This window comes from Cervus canadensis, chromosome 1 (assembly GCF_019320065.1).
Source record: "Cervus canadensis isolate Bull #8, Minnesota chromosome 1, ASM1932006v1, whole genome shotgun sequence".
Taxonomy (NCBI): Eukaryota; Metazoa; Chordata; class Mammalia; order Artiodactyla; family Cervidae; genus Cervus; species Cervus canadensis.
The window spans coordinates 51,248,807-51,266,094 of NC_057386.1; the positions used below are offsets into that span (position 1 = coordinate 51,248,807).

Below are 17,288 nucleotides of genomic sequence, written 5' to 3' on the forward strand. Positions count from 1 at the left end.
AGGATGACAAGGGATTATAAGGAGACTTGTGGGTGTGATGAGCATGTTTCTTAATTGCAGTGATAGTTTTAGCAGTAGCTACCTATGTCAAAACTTATTAAATTGTTCACTTTAAATGACTGCAACTGGTTTTTCCAGTAGTCATGTATGGATGTGAGAGTTGAACTATAAAGAAAGCTGAGTGCTGAGGAATTGATGCTTTTGAACTGTGGTGTTGGAGAAAACTCTTGAGAGTCCCTTGGACTGCAAGACTAAACCAGTCCATCCTAAAGGAAATCAGTCCTGAATATTCATTGGAAGGACTGATGCTGAAGCTGAAGCTCCAACACAGGAGAAGCTGAACTTCTCCTGATATGAAGAACTGACTCATTAGAAAAGACCTTGATGCTGGGAAAGATTGAAGGCAGGAGGAGAAGAGGACGACAGAGGATGAGATGGTTGGATGGCATCACTGACTCAAGGGACATGAGTTTGAGTAAACTCCGGGAGTTGGTGATGGACAGGGAGGCCTGGCGTGTTGTGGTTCATGGGGTTGCAAAGAGTCAGACACGACTGAGCGACTGAAATGAACTGAACTGAACTACTGTATGTCTATTACACTAAAATAAAGCTGTGTTTTTTTTAATGACCTCCCTCTTTGAACATGTTTGGATTCCTCTATGAGAAGTTGTAACTTTGTCAGTTTACAAACTCTGTTAGTTGTTTTGTGTCATCTTGGTTGGGTTATGGTACTCAATTATTCAATCAAATATTAATAATAATGTAGGTGTTGCTGTAAAGGTGTTTTGTAGATGAGATTAATATCAGTTGAAAGAAAGAAGGAAAGGAGATTATCCTAAATAACATTGATAGGCCTGATCCAATCAATTGAAGGAACTGATGTTTCCCTGAGGAAGAAGAAATTCTGCTAGTACACTGAAGCTTCAATTCCTATTAAGAGTCCCAGCCTGCCAGGCCACAGATTTCAAACTTGTCTAGCCAGCCCCCCAAAACACATAAGCCAAGTACTTACAGTAAATCTCTTTATACAGAGTGAATATATTACATATTAATATGTTGTATATCTTACTCTATCTTTTATAATGGCAATATATATGTATGAATGTATGTTATATGATTGGATATATATACACAAGTATCTCAGTTCTTTTTCTTTGGTATGAAGTAGCCCAAATATACATAGTCACTACTGCTGCCACATTACCTTTTCTCTCCCAGTCTGCCCCTATGACCTCATGGTGAGTTCCCTATAACCAGCTGACTGAGGAAGAGAAAACTCAGGACTGGCTTGAAACCATTCATCTCAGATTGGGACTTGAACCCACATGCCTGGACTCAAACCCAACCAAAACCCTGTTTGGGACTCTAACCCACCGTCTTTTAATAAGAATCACTCACCTGGTGTCTGGACTCACTGAGGCTGAGGATCTTCGTGTCTCAGCACAGAAGGAATTCAGCCAGGGGCAAAGTGATAGGCAAGAAGTAGATTTATTAATATGGCATGCTTGTAAGAGATGCAAGCAGACAGGCGAGGGAGCTCTGCTCCAAGGATTAAGAGGGCTACACTTTTATAGTCAAAGAAAAGGGGCAGGGGTAAAGACCGCCTTCTTCAAGGCTCATAGCACTAGCCCCTTCTTTGTATCAGACAGGAGAGTGTCTGACCCTCAGGTCAAACTGGGATTATTATAGCCTTATTCAAATCGGTAGAAGGATGGTGACATTTTTCTTTTTCCTAACGACCTGAAGCACATCTCATGCTTTTATTTATAGCTTAAAAGTTAAGCAGGGCTTCTCTGGTGGCTCAGTTGGTAAAGAATCCACCTGCAGTGTGGGAGACCTGGGTTCAATCCCTGGGTTGGGAAGATCCCCTAGAAAAGGGCATGGCAACCCACTCTTGTCTGGAGAGTTCTTGTCTGGAGAACTCCCATGGACAGACGAGCCTGGCAGGCTACAGTCCATGGGGTCACAAAGAGTCAGACACGACTGAGCGACTAAGCACAGCATAGTTAAGCGAGCCTACTTCATCCCACAAAGTTCCAATAGCCTTCCAAAGCGATCATTGACTTATGATCTCTCAAAGTTTCCTAGGTTTCCCTCTCTACCTATAGTCCACTACTGGGACTTCTACAACTACCTGTTATTGTTCAGTCACCAAGTCCTGTCCAACTCTTAGCGACCCCATGCACTGTAGCCCACCAATGTAGCTCCTCTGTGCATGGGATTTCCCAGGCAAGAATACTGGAGTGGGTTGTCATTTCCTTCTCCAGGGGATCTTCCCAACCCAGGCATCAAACCCACATCTCCAGCGTTGGCACGCAGATTTTTCACCACTGAGCCAGCAGGGAAGCCCAACAACTACCTGTGTATCGATCTTGTTCTACCACTGTCAGGTCTACAAATGGTTTCGCACAATATGTAGGCACCTCCCCAAAAAAGTGGACAGCTACAGCACTATAGCGGTAGTACACCCCTTTCCAGTGCATTCTGAAGGACAGTAGTGAGAGTAAATCTCCCCAGTGGGCAGAATTCTGATCAGGGCACCTGGCTGTTCATTTTGAAAAGAAATGGCCAGAGGCATAAGTCTGACTCATGCCTGTGGCCAATGATTTGGCTAGATAACCAGGGACTTGGAAGGAACATGATTGGAAAATTGGTAACAATTTTCACTATCTAGGTCATAGTCCTGTCTGAATGAGCAAAGAATGTGAAGACATTTATATCTGATGTGAATGCTTACCAAAGGTGATTTTAGCAATCAGAGGTAGATTTTAGTAATCAAGTAGATAGGGTGGCCAGCCATCCCGTCACTGCCCACTGGCTTATGAACAAAGTAGACAGATGGCAGGGATGAAGGTTATGCAGGGGCTCAGCAGCATAACTTCCACTCACCAAGGCCTAACTGGCTACAGCCACTGCTGAGTGTCCAATCTGCCAGCAGCAGAGACCAATGCTGAGCCCCGGCACCTTCCCTGAGGTGACCGGTCAGCCAACTGGCGGCAGATTGATTACACTGGACTACTTGCACCAGGGAAGGGACAGTGCTCTGTTCTCACTCTGCACGTGGATTTGCTTCCCATGCATGTACTGCTTCTGTGGACTTCTGGAATGCCTTATCCACCATCATAGTATTCCACTCAGCACTGCTTCTAGTCAAGGAATTCACAACAAATGAAGTGCAGGAATACGCTCATGTTCACGGACTTTACTGGTTTTATCATGTTGCCCACCATCCCGAAGAAGCTGACTTGATGGTGGAATGGCCTTTTGAAGACCCAGTTACAGATGTAACTAGGTGTCAACACGTTGCAGGGCTGGGGCAATGTCCTTCAGGAGACTGTCTGTACTCAAATTAGCATTCCGTGTATGGGGCTATTTCTCCCACAGCTAGGATTCATGGTTCCAGGAGTCAAGGAGTGGAAATAGAATGGCAGCATTCAATATTAACCCTAGTGATTCATTTGAAAAATTTTGTTTCCTGTATCTGCAACCTTATGCTGCTGATCTAGAGGTCTTCAAAGGGAGGAATGCTTCCACAGTCACATGAGGATTCCCCTGAACTAGAAGTTAAGACTGCCACTTCCATTTGAGACTCCTCATCCCTCTGAATAAACAGGCAAAGATGGGAGTTACTACACTGGCTGGGGGGATTGATACTGACTACCAAGGGGGAAGGGGGTTGCTACCACATAACAGAGATAAGGGGAAGCATGTCAAATACAGGAGATCCCTTAGGGCATCTCTTAGTACTATCATAGCCTATGACTAAAGTCAATGGAATACTGTAACAATCCAATTAAGGCAAGATTTCTAATGGCACAAACCCTTCAAGAATGGATGTTTGGGGGCATGCCACCAGGAGAAAACAAAACAAAACACACAACCAGTAACGAGGTGCTTGCTGAGGGTAAAGGAAATATGGAATGGGTAGTAGAAGAAGGTAGTTGTAAATACCAGTTATGACCACCTGACCAATTTCAGAAACGAGGACTGTATGAGTATTTATTCCTTATTTTATCATGAATATGTCTGTGTATTTTTTCTTCCCTCTCTTATCTCCTTGCCATCTAATATAAAATGTATTAATAAAAGCTAACTTTACATTAGCGAAGTTACAGGATTATTAACATCATTCACGGACTTGGCCTCCTCTTCTGGGGAAAGTGATAGTATATTTTCAGTCACACACAGGATAAATGTATCATGTTAGGTGGAAGCATGACTTTTTTGCTGTCTTTATAAGAAGATTAAATGTGGTTTAAGGATATGTGTATTGGTGTCAGGTTGACTGGATATGATCTGTAAGGATCAGTTTTGTTTTTTTTGTGTGTGAGGATCAGTTTTATGTGTTAAATTGGCTAGGCTCTAGTACCTAGATATTCAAACACTAATCCAGATGTTGTTGTGAAGATATTTTTTAGATGTTGTAACATCTACAATCAGTTAACTTTATGTAAAAAAAAAATTTCCTGGATAATATGGGAGGACCTTATCCAACCAGTTGAAAGGCCTAGAGGTTTCCCTGAAGAAATTCCACTCCTGCCCAAGTATTTCCAGCTTGACCTTCCTTATGGCCTGCACTACAGATTCCAGACTTGCCAACCTGACCCCTACCATTGCAAAAGCCAATTCCTTGCAATAAATACAGATTAATAGATAAGACAATTGATTGATAGATAGGAGAGAGAGAATAGATATCCACAGATTACATCTCTATCTCCTCTGTGGTGGACACACAAACTACCAAAGAAAATCTTGCATCCCTTGATGCAAGGCATGTCCCCTAAAATTCCTGGGGAAATCCCAGAAGTTCAAACGATTATTCTAATGGAGGAGCCTATTGGACAGGTCAGGGCAACACTCCTAGTGTTCCTTCAGGGCATGCCTTCAGATATGTTAAGTCCTTTCATATTTATTAAACTATCTGTAACACATCGGAATGCTACACAGTCACTTAAAAACATGTTGTTTATCAACTGTCTCTGAAAGGGGATACAAAACCTCACAAGAGTAATTGCTTCTAAGGAGGGAGCCCAGTGGCTTGGGAATAGGAATGTGAGGGAGAATTTTCACTTTTTGTACTTTAGGAATGTTGAATTATGTGAATCTATCATCAAAGCTAGGGATTGGCAAACTGCAATCCACAAGCCAAACCTAACCCACTGCCTGTTTAAAGTTTTGCTGGAACACCTTCATGCCCATTAGTTTATATACTGGCTATGGCTGCTTTCATTCTGCAATGGCAGAGTTCAGTCATTGAAACAATTACATACACCACATACATTTCATCATATGGCCCACAAAGCATAAAATATTTACTATCTGACCCTTTACGGGAATTTGCTGACATCAATTTAGATTTTTTAAAAATAGAAAAGTAAACTGACATTAAAAAATTAAAAGATGCCCCAAAAGAACTGAAAACATCTGTCCACACAAAAACTTAAATGTCAATGTTCATAGCAGCACTAGTCACAATAGGCAAAAAGTGGAACCAACCCAAAAGTCACTCAACAAATGAATACATTAAACAAAAGATAATGGAACATTGCTTGGCCAGAAAAAGGAATGAAATGTTGATAAATATTACAACACAGATGAACCTTGAAAACATTATGCTAAGTGAAACAAGCCAGACACAAAAGGCCACCTTTCATTTATGTGATATAATTATGATTTCATTTATGTGATATGTCCAGACAAGGCAAATTCACAGTGACAGAAAATACATTAGGGGTTTACAGGGGTTGTGGAGGAAGGAAGAACAGTGACTGCAAGTGGGTTTCTTTGAGGAGTGATGAAAATGTTCTGGAATTAGATAATGGTGATAGTTGTATAACTCTTTGAATATATTAAAAACCACTGAATTGTATACCATCACCAAGTAGAAGGCATTTCACAGTAGGGGAAAGTTCTACATCCCAATTATTCCAAACATCCATGAGATCTTAGGTAAGTTTCTTTCCCTGTCTGGTCCTTAATTTCCTTCTCTATAATACAGATGCAATAGGACAACGTGGGAAAAGGCCAGTAGAATGAGATGTGAGGGGAGATTTGGGGGGCCTGACTTTCCAGAATCCTTTGCTCTTTCCCCAAGATTCATAATCACTGACTCTAAAAACCACTATTTTCATCATCATCATGTTCCAACTTCAAAGCACTTTCACATACATGTCAGTTGATACTCACAACCACCCTTTAGGGAAAATAGGTATTATCCCCATCTTACAGATGAAGAAATTGAACTTCAGAGTCGAATGACTTGCCAAAGTTCATACAGTGGTTAAATGTAGGAGGTGGGACTCAGTCCTAGGTTCTGTCCACACCACACTGGCCTCTCTAAAGCCCTAGACAGCAGTGTCCAGGAGTCTCATTACAAACTATACATCGCTTGGATAAAGCAAGGGAGGAGAGACACAAGGACTTGGGCCCTCCTTGGCCTTTTCCTAGGAACCTCTCTATATCAGCACGGCAGCCGTCTGTGCATAGGAGTATACACGTACACTGGTGTGGACACCAAGCCCCTGGTGTCACAAAGATGTACATAAAGGCACACAGGACCTGCTCAACAGGTGACAGGTCACTCCTCATTACCAGAATGGTGGGAAAGCTGTACCTTTAGTTCACGGGAGGCCTGAGAGTTCAGAACTCTGGGGGTCTGCTCTCTCCTAAATCTACAAGACTCATTAACCCTTCTCATGAAATTTCTAGAAGGGACAGCTCCTCAGTGCTTAGCAGACAAGAGAAAAGAGGAGACGGGAGGGCCTGGGAATTATCCTCATTGCCCTTGCTGAAGTAGAGACTAGGAAAGGGAATAATAGTGAAAAAGGGCATTCAGTCCTAAGCTCAGAGAACTGGACCTAAATCTCAAGGAGTATCTTTGAGATGACTGCTGTCAAACCCAGGTCAGCCCTTGTTAAGTCAGTGTCTGAGCACTAGTAACACTACCAGCTACGTGTGCTTCAGCAGGTCATTCACCCTCCCTGATTCAGTTTGCTTATCCAAAAATGTGGCTAATGACTGCTGGGGTCTAGCTCAGAGGGGATTTCAGTGGCATAAACTGAAATGCTTTAAAAATAAAATGTACTTTATGAACACTCTTTCATTCTCCCACAGCTGCCAAGGAAGAATGGCTGAACACACTTGGGGAGTAACCCACTGACGGCTTTCCAGGGCTTGCCAGCAAGGGGGAGTCAAACCAAAGGCTAAAGTCTCTTCAGGAAAAGCCAGGTTGCCCATGTTTGCTTGCACTTTTTTTTCATTTTACCAATAACATTTATCAAGTATTTCCTACAGCATAGATGCTGTTCTGGGAGCTTGAACATAAAGCGGTGAAAAAGAAGAAATGGTTCTGCTCTCAAAAAGCTTATTTTCTACTTGTGAAAGATTAATAAATTAATGAATGTCAAACGCTGGCAGGTGCTGTGCTGAATTTAACTGGGTAAGGTTAATAGTGATCGGGGAGTGGTACTGTTCCTATAGGATGTCAGCAGGCCCCTCTGACAAGAGGGTGTTTGAACAAAGACCTGAAGGAAGGGGATAGTTTGGGAAACAGCCACACTTCTGGTCTAAGCTAGAGAACACTTGAGTTCTGGGGAGAGACAAGACACATTGTCAAGGGAAACAGAATTTCCTACCATGCTGGTTCGGTTTGCCCTTCTTGGATTCATTCTCTACTCTTCTTCCTGCTATGTTCCCTGGGGAGAGGGGGGGCTGACCCCTAGACTGGATCTCTGGGTCATCCTTGCCATCTGCTGCCTTTCTGTTAGGTTCAGCCAAAAGGAGGCCCCAGAAAATTGGAGTACAGGATGAAAGAAATGGGATACTGATGCTCCAGCTTTCTCAGCCTGGCCACAGCTCTGACAGTGGCTGCATCCCTCTGCCACAGCTCCCATCAGCTTTCCACAGCCCTTTTGTAGTCCATCCTCCCATGCGACCCTCCTGGGTCCCAGTGGGTAGGGGCTCATCAGGAGTCTTGCAGGATTAACCTAGGTGAGCACCAACTACCTACCTGTGCCAGAGTGCATTGTACATAGTTGCCACCTAGACTGCCCCTCCCATCAGGATGAGGGATTTAACCCCAGAGGCACCCATCATAGATAAATTGTGGACCGTGGCCTCAGTCTCCTCTCTCAAGCTCCAATTCTGTCGAATTATTCCAAACCAGCAAAGGTAGGGACAGAAATTGAGGTTCTAGAGTCCCCCCTATTACTTCCTTCAGACCTCACTGCCCTGGAGGTTTTTCTCCCTAAGATCCAGCCCATAAACTTCCTATGTGAAGGAACTTGACCTACCTAACTCCCAACACCAACAGCTCATTGCCCAGTTCATTTCCTTGATAGTATTTATCACTACTTCCCTGTAGCTCAAATGGTGAAGAATCTGCCTGCAACGCAGGAGACCCGGGTTCAATCCCTGAGTCGGAAAGATCCTCTGGAGAAGGGAATACCCATTCCAGTATTCTTGCCTGGAGAATCTCATGGTTAGAGGACCGTGACAAGCTACAGTCCGTGGGGTTGCAAAGTCAGACACAACTGAGTGACTAACTCTACTATTATTCATCACTACTGGCTTTTCACTGTGTATGTCAGCTCTGTCCACTAGAATGTACATGTCACAAAAAACAAGAACTTCCCTGTTTTATTCTTTGTGAACAGCATCTTAGACTCAAGTATAAACCTCAAATGTTTCTCAGTGAATGAGAACAGAAATGAGTATAAAGCATCTCTGCTCCTTAGCACCCTCCACAAGGATTATAGCCCTAAGCCTAGACAAATGGCTTAGGGTCACCGGCCTGGGCAGCTACTCTCAGAAGCATCTCAGTACTGCTGGCTTCTCCAGGTGTATGTGGGCAGGAGCCCCAAGCGAGACAAGCAGATAACCCAGGAGTCAGAGAACCACTCAGGTTCCATCTTGCTAAAGGCCCTCAGCTTCTCCATTCCTGAATGGCTAGAGAAGGATTTAGCTAAGAGACATGGTCTTCCAGTCTCAGCATCTATCATACATAAGAATCAAAATGCAGCTCACCAAACCATCTCCACCAATGACCCAAGAAATCTTGTGGGTGAGTGCTGCTGGTTATTTTCCTTCACTTAAGGGCCCCAAGCCTTGGCCCTCCAACTAAGACCGGATTCAGACCAATCAGTATCTCTTTAGCCCCATTCTGCTCCACACTATATACCCACCCCACCCCTTTGTGGCACCACTGCCACCAACCAAGCCATCCCCCCTTTACCCCCAAAGAAACCCAACAGCTCAGAAGTGCATCAATTGACCTTTAATGTCCAAAAGAGGCGTGGATGCAGAGCACAGGAGATGTGGCGGGGTCTCAGCCCCTGCTCCAGAAATGAGGGAGAGATGAACACAAACTAGACATTTCCAACTGGCCACACAAGTCTGAGAGGGCAGGGGGAAACAGATCTAGACATTCATAAAAAAATAAAACCTAAAATCAAGCACTCAGCATTGTGCCCACCAAACGATTTGATATGGGGAACTCACTCACCATCCAAGTCCCCACCCTCCCCTGTCAGCATCAAAAAGAAAGCTCAGTACACACTAAAGGCTTGGGAAGGGGGCATTCTCCTGCCTCCCCACCAACCCCAAGGATGGACTTGGAAGAAAAAGAGAATGAGCTAAATCCCAAACCCCCCACAGGATCAACCCTACACATGAGAGTTTTCAATGCAATTTATAAGAATCAATAGCTCAATCAGCAATGACTTCCCCCCCGCCCCATCCCCCACCCCATCCCTTTTGATCCACAGATAAGATTTCCCCGGCACTCCCCTTGGAATCTCCTACCACTAGTGACCCTGCTCCATCCCCAAATTCCTGGCTTCACCACTGCAAGACTGACCTCCTCTGAAGTTCCCCCCAAAGCCCCTCAACAGCCCTTTATCACTTCCATCCTGCCTCCCACAAGAGGCTGCCACCATTCACAAAGTCACTTTCCCTCATCACTGAGACTAGGCTCCAGAATAGATGGTAGCATGGCCACCTCATAATGGGCTATCCTCCTAAAGCCCTCCTGGGAGCAGATGGCCATAGGGCAAGCAGTGTCTAGGCCAGATGGCTGAGGGGGGTGATACCTATACTCACCCCCAAAACAGATGCCCCAGAGGTTAACATAGGTCCACTTATCTACTCATATACCCGAGAGATTCCACAGTCCTGCCCCTCCCTCCCCTCTACCCCAAACCAAGATACACACACACATTCACACACATATACACAGAGGAAAATCAAGGGAAACATTGATTTGGTTTGATTGCTAAGACCTAACTAAGAACTAGTCATCAGAAATTCCCTTGCCAGCCAACTAACAGGGGCTGCTCTAAGAGAACTCCAGAGGAATGAGAAAACCAAGGGCTAAGCAGGGAGCAGACAGAAGGAGGGAAGAATGAAAACAAAACAAAATCGAGCTAATCCTACCCTCAACATCCTCCAAGCATGAGCTCTGGCAGGAAGAATAAAAGAAGGTAATCCACAAAGACACAGCCCTTACTTACAAACTCTTCTGACAAAGACAGCAAGACAAGTCTGCTCCCCACTCCCACACACCACAGACAAACACGTCTCAGGGCCCCTTAAAGAATCCAGCCCCAACCCCTGCCCCAAGCCGTGGAATCACAGTTCAGTGGAATATTCTCCCTGGTACTAGATCAATCCCCCTACCCTCCGTCCTATCCCTCTCTCCTTGTCAATCCTAACACTGTCCCTCCCGCAGCCTCCCTGGCCCTCCTAAAGCAGCATCCACCACCAGGAAGAGGCAGCTGCAGTTTTAGTTCTACCTCCAGAAACCTATTTCTTTTCCCCAGCCCTCCTAGTCTTACAGTCTTTGTTGAGGGCTTTTTATTTGTATAGGGAGAGAAAGAGAAAAGGGAGGAGTGGGAGAGATTTCCTAGTGCAATACAACCAAAAAAAAAAAATTTAAGTCTTGAAAAATAAACATAAAGCAGCCTTCTTCCCCAGGCAACTAAACAGAAAGAAGTTTGGTTTTGTTTACTGCGACATACACATGAAATCAAGTATACAGTCCATGCAGTAGCACAGCCATTGGAGAGGACATCCTGATGCTGGCCCCAGTGCAAAACAGTCCCAGCAACGCTGCCTGCTTGCCATTGCTGCCGCCGCCACTGACACCTTCACTGTGGCCACCTAGCCTGACTTGAAGAGGAGGATTGCAACTTGACCCAAGTAAAAATAGATGAAGTGCTTTGTCTCATGTGTAACGTAGCTGCCAAAATTTCGGCCCACGATACAGTGCCAGGTAGGGTTATATTTCTTGTCAAATTCCTAAAAGAAGAATAAAAAGAAGAAGAAAGGTGATTAGGACAGCTGGAGGATGAGAAATCAGAATAAGAGTCTGATTGGTTTAGCTGTCTCCCCCCACCCCACCCCCAGTCTATGGCCTCAGTTCTCTGAACTTCAGGAGCTCAGGTTCTAAGGTTGGCTAGTACACTCCTTCGTTAATAATACCACAAAGGTTCCATTATTTCTCTCTAGAACTTTACACCCCTAACATCTCCTGTCTCTCTAGCTACAGTACTCAAAAGCCCACCCCGCAATTCTTCAGCAAGGGAACCAGGAAAACCAACAGAATTAAGAATCACTCCAGTGATGTCACACAGCATTGAGTAAAAGAGAGAAGCAAGTCTCCCTGACTTGCCACTCACCACATTTCACACTACTAAACTAGCATTTCCAAATGACAAAAACCAAGACACTAGAGCAAAATGAGGACTGAACAGGAAGCAATTCTAAGCCAACTTTAAATGCACTCCAATGTGCCAGGGACTATGTGAGCTGTAAGCACAGAACAAGGGCCTCAGTCATGAGATCGAGGCAATTCCCTCACTTCTCTCAGGGATCTAAGTTCAACATCAAAAGCCAGCAAGGAAATCCTCAGGACGTAATCAGACAGGCCCTGCCACCCTGTGAACCCAGCAGAAAACAGATGGCTCAATTCTAGATGCATCCTGCCATGACCGTGAAAGGAGAGCAACCCTCCACCACAGGCTCAGCAATGCTGCCAACCCTGGAGCTCTGTCTGCCAGGAGCTCAACCAATAACTTGTTTAGTTTTCTCACAGCCCCCATACCACATGACTCCAAAAGGTATTGGCAAACAGTGGAAAGGGCATGGATCACCACATAGAGCTTTATTCCTGACTGAAGACTGTGTAACATAGGAGACCCATAGTTGCTTCTCCATAAGCAAAACAAGAAAGCAGGACCGGATATAATCTAAGGATTCTCCTGAGAGTCCCTGATTCTACACTTTCTCCCTGAAAAGAACAGAAAAAGCATCACTCAACAAGGAACCAGCACCCCTAGCAGCTTTGCTGGCTCTGTATCCCTTGGCTACACACACAGAAAAAGTCTCTCAGAACTCCAGTTTCCACTTCTCATACCACACACAGACAACAAAGAGCTCTGTAAAACCCAAGGACACTATACCACCTGTATGGACCATAATGCCATGCCTCTTAGGCATCCTTGGGATACTAGAGCTGACATTATCAGACTGGGACTATGCCACCAATGCACATGGACCCTGACCGGAAATTAGGGTCCCTGAGTACCACCTCTCACCTCTAGCTCAGCAGCTTCCTCATTATATACATGTTAATTGTATCTATTCACCCATTCATTCAGGGATTAAATCTACTGCCCCAATAATGCTTATCTATTCAAAAAAAAATATATATATATATATATCTGCTAAGTCACTTCAGTTGTGTCCGACTCTTAGCGACCCCATGGACTGCAGCCTACCAGGCTCCTCCATCCATGGGATTTTCCAGGCAAGAGTACTGGAGTAGGGTGCCATTGCCTTCTCCGATATATATATCTACTGCCCCAATAATGCTCATCTATTAATTTTCAAGCACACCCTTTCCTTAAGAAGGTAGGGAGAAGGTAATTAGTACTTGAGTCCATTTTTTATGGGGGGCAGGGGCGCACAAGTCGACTTGTGGGATCTTAGTTCCTTGACCAGGGACTGAACCCAGGCCACAGCAGTGACTGCGCTGAGTCCTAACCAGTGGACCACCAGGGGTCCTTTTAAAGAGAATAAGAGGAAATCTCCTACATAATGAGAATTACTATAGGGCTACCCCACTTTAAATGATGCAGCTCCCCAAAAATTTGTTTATGATCTTATCCATTCAAAAATCCCTGATCTTCATTTTGAATAGTTCTGAATTGGGACAGTTATATTTAATCCTGAAGTTTCACGCCCTGTTGTTCTGCAGTCACATAATTATCTGTAAACACACACACACCCCAGCACAGTTCCTATTAAGAACTCTTAAGGTGAATGCTTTAGGAAATAAGATTCATTCCCCAATTTACCTGCTCTGCAAGTTCCCAGGGTTCTGTCTGCATGGAATGCACCTACTTTCCTATGTCCCAGCTCCAGCCCTCCCTGGGGCATAGGTGAGCTATCCCAACCACCAGCCACAGTTCTCCCAGCACACCTTCTTGATATAGGCAGCAATGTCCTTCTCTATGTTGTACTTCTCCATAGCCTGTGTGGCACAGTCAACGGCATCTTGTTGCATGTCCTCAGACATGTCTGCATTCTTGATCACTGCCTTCCGGTCAGACATGGTGACACTGCAGAAGAAGCAGAGAGGTGAGGCTGCAACCCTGTGCTCCGGGCAATGAACAGGAACAGCTGGGTGCGGGGCCTTAGCGGGAGAAAGCATCACAAAAGGTAAGGGCAACAGAAAATACAGACATGAAGCATTTTAAGAGGGAGATCCTAGGATTTTAGCAGAGATGAGGCTGCCAAGTCTGGGAAACACAAGGCAAATAGTTAAAAAGACATAAGCCGTCAGTTTTTGTATGTAAAATGAGGCTTTTCCAACTCTAAATTTATCTATTTCTAGTATTCTGAACAGCATCAACAGCCAAAATGCTACAATATACCAGCTCTCAGCTGTATCCTTGGGCAAGTTACTTAACCTTTGTGCTCTGTTTATCATCTTAAAATGGGGACTTGAGTTAACCTGAGGGTAAACCAGGTGGTATAACACCTGAACATAATAAGCCCTTGATTTAATGACCATTATTATATCACTGGCATCACAGTAGGAAGATGAATTAGGTCTGGTCCTTGAACAAGTCACTCAGCCTTTCTGCATTTGATTACTTCCATTTTAGCAATGAGGATAGCTCTCTATCAGGAGTTGTTATAAGAATTAAAATGAGGTTATATGAGAACACTGTGAACAAGGGCAGTCTACACAGTGGTCTGTCCCATTAACCAGATTCAGCCCACCACCTGCTTTTTTAAAAAGCTTTATAGAAACACCCTACAACGGCAGAACAATGGCAGGGTTGAGCAGTCGCAAGAGATGATATGGCTTGTAATGCCTAAAATATTTACTATCTAGCCCTTCACATAAGAAGACTGCTAAGTCCTAGGCTACCAATGCCCAATAGTGACAGAGACAACAAAAGGTAAAGAATTATTATTTTAACTGCACTGCTTCATAACCCTGTCATCTAAGCCACTGCATTCACCCTATAGCAATCAAAGTTCCAGGGCAGACCTTGCATAGTCCCTCCTTAGGATAACAAGAATTCCAAGTGGGCTGCCCAGGGCCTGCCTAGCAGTCTATGGCATGTGTAGTGCTTTGCAGGAACAGAGATGAGCTGCAAAATCCTGTCCTCTGTCCTTGACCACAGTCTCTGCAGCAAAAATCTATATCCCCCCCCTCCCAGGTACTATTCCCCTAAGCACCATTCTGCGATCAGCCCAGTGGGCAAAAGATGCTGCTGTTTCAGCCCTGTCTGATACAAAGCTACACATGAACCTGTCTGCTCAAGGAGAGATCCCTGGTATCATTTCAGGCCACCTTGATCTGAGTCCACACTAACCTATGGGTTGGACGGGTGGAAAGCAAAGCAGAATTCATGACTACTTCAGCCTGCACCAGATGCAAAGGATGCACACATACCAGCTGCTAACCACACAGCCCTTTAGTGCATCCAGAGTACCATCTTTGTCTCGCACTGGCAAACTAAGCAGGGCTGGTTCCACTTCAGCAAGAAGTGGCAGAGCAATGGGTTAGTGCCCCAGCGCCCTCTGCTCCCACACTTCTGAGAGAAATAGTCAAGAGCCTCTAGAGGAGTCTGTGAGTACCACCTGGGGCTGAAGAAGAGGTCAGGAGAACCCAGTTCAAGGCCTACCTATTATGACCTGAGGCAAATCAGCATCTTTTTTTAAAAAATAATGGTTGGAATAAATGCAGCACCTTCAATGGGTGTGAGCAAAGGTACAACAGCAACACAGAGAATATTCTAAGGCTCACTAAGTGTGGGGCAAACTAGTGTCACCTGGTGGCCTATCCCAGGTTACCACTCAGAAGGGAGCACTGTTTACAAACCCAAGGGTGGGAGTACGGCCCGGTTACAGTATGAAATCAGCATCCCTTTTCCCAGCAAGCTAACCTTCTCCACCGCCTCATCCTCAAAAGTCCAAAGGAACAACTTTGTCACAGTGATTAAAAGCTACCTTACCCTCCAGGAGAGCCTGCAGTTACATAATGTTGGTCTTGTGACTACAATGCCACGATTCTTCACCCCTGGCCCCCCAGGCGTCAAAGAGGTGGCCTAGCCCCAGCCTCCCCTGTCCAAGGTGCCAGGGAGAAAAAGGGAAGGGAGGGGCCAACGTAGCCCCTCCCCCCGGGAGAGGGGATGGGGGGGGAAGCTAGGGACCTGGGCCTCCAGACTGAAGGATGACCAGAGGGCCCCAGGCCAGCTGCCTCAGTCACGAGCTAGGGGCTCCTCTGAAAAGCAAAGAGGGCACTCCAGGACAGCTCCCCCTCCTCTATTCCCGGCCTTGCGACAAAAAGGCCAAGCTTTCGAACGACACGACCCGCCCTCCCCAGCCCCCAACACGCACAACGCTTGTATTTCCTCCCTTCGGAACCCCAAGGGGCCGTCTCCCTCCACAACCCCATCCTCCAGAGGGCTGCAGTCCCGAAGGCCGGCACCTGGGCGATGAGAAAGCATCCTCCCCGCCACCTCCACCCGGCCGGCCGGCCGCCCTCCCCCGCCCGGCCTGGAGCAGCGCCGGAGTGACGGGGCGTCCTCGCTGCAGGAAGGACGCCCCAGAGGGTGGCGGCGGGAGGAGCCGCGTCACGCCCGAGCCCGCTCCGCCGCTCTCCCTCGGCCCCGACACCATGGCCTCCGTGCGCACAGAAAGATCCCGGGGGGCTGGAGGCCTCACAGCTGCAGCCTGGGGCCCCGGCCGCGCCCCGAGGTCCGAGGGTACAGGGTGGCGCAACCCTGGGCCAGAGAGGCGCCGGGGGCGTCACGCCGAGGCCGGACCTGCTCCGGGCCTCGCGGCCGAACCTAGCGCGTCGGGCCACCGCCCCGGGGCGCCCCCACCCACCGCTCACCTTCACAGAGGCGAGTTCTCGCGGGGCCCCGGGGGAGTAGCGATGGCCTGAGGCAGAGCGCGGGCAGGGCGGTGTCCCTTCGGCTCCTCCGGCAGCAGCCGCCGCCGCCGCGGTCTCCGGCTCCGGCAGGCCCGGGCCGAGCGCTCGCGCCGCCGCCGTCCGCCCTAGAGCTTTCCCGGCCGCCCGCGCTCCGCCTCGCGCCCGCCGACCCGCCTGCTCCGCGCTGGCGCCTCGCAGCTCCGCTCCGCTCTGCCGCTGCTCTGCCGACGCGCGGTCCCCACTGAAATAGCGCCCCGCCCCCGCCCCCCCGCCGCGCGCGCCGCCGTCCGCGCTCCCCATTGGCTGGGCCCTCCCGGCCCCGCACTGCGGGCTTCTCCCCGCGCCGCTCTCGCCCCACATCTTGTTTCCTCCCACAATGCCTCGGGGCGGAGGGAGGGGGTGGGGAAGGGGAGCGGGAAAGAGTTGGGGGAGGGAGTCGTGGCCTTCAGAAGAGAGAAAAGAAGTATGCGGACCCCTCTACCCAGGGCTAGAGAGGCCAGGCCTAAAAAGGAATAAAGAGGCAAGGTTCAAAGTGAGGGAAAAAGAGGGAGGGGCGTCAAGACCCCAATCCGAAGAAGAATAAAAAGGAAGAGTGGGATGGAGATTTCAAACGCTGGGAGCAGATGGGAAAAGGGGTAGAGATCCTAACCTTTGAAAGAGGAAGGGAAGGAGGTGAAGTCATCAGCTTTAAGGAAAACAGGACTCCTTCCCTCCCCCCAAAACTGTGGGAAGGAGAGGACAGCCGGCACTACGGAGAGGTAAAGCCATAAACAGCCCCAGGGCTCCCCTCCTCGCACTTTCGGGGAAGGCCTCTTCCCTTCTGCTCTTTGTTCCC

General features: G+C 47.1%; 1 protein-coding gene across 1 annotated transcript; it reads right to left on the reverse strand.

Annotated features, from left to right (window-relative positions):
• Nucleotides 1–9,259: 9,259 nt before the first annotated feature.
• On the reverse strand, nucleotides 9,260–16,666 carry DYNLL2 (dynein light chain LC8-type 2). Its single transcript, XM_043483166.1, has 3 exons — nucleotides 16,415–16,666; nucleotides 13,481–13,619; nucleotides 9,260–11,295 (listed from the first exon to the last, which is right to left on the reverse strand). The coding sequence occupies exons 2-3, from the start codon at nucleotides 13,610–13,612 to the stop codon at nucleotides 11,158–11,160; spliced, it is 270 nt and encodes an 89-aa protein (XP_043339101.1). The 5' UTR covers nucleotides 13,613–13,619; nucleotides 16,415–16,666; the 3' UTR covers nucleotides 9,260–11,157.
• Nucleotides 16,667–17,288: the final 622 nt, after the last annotated feature.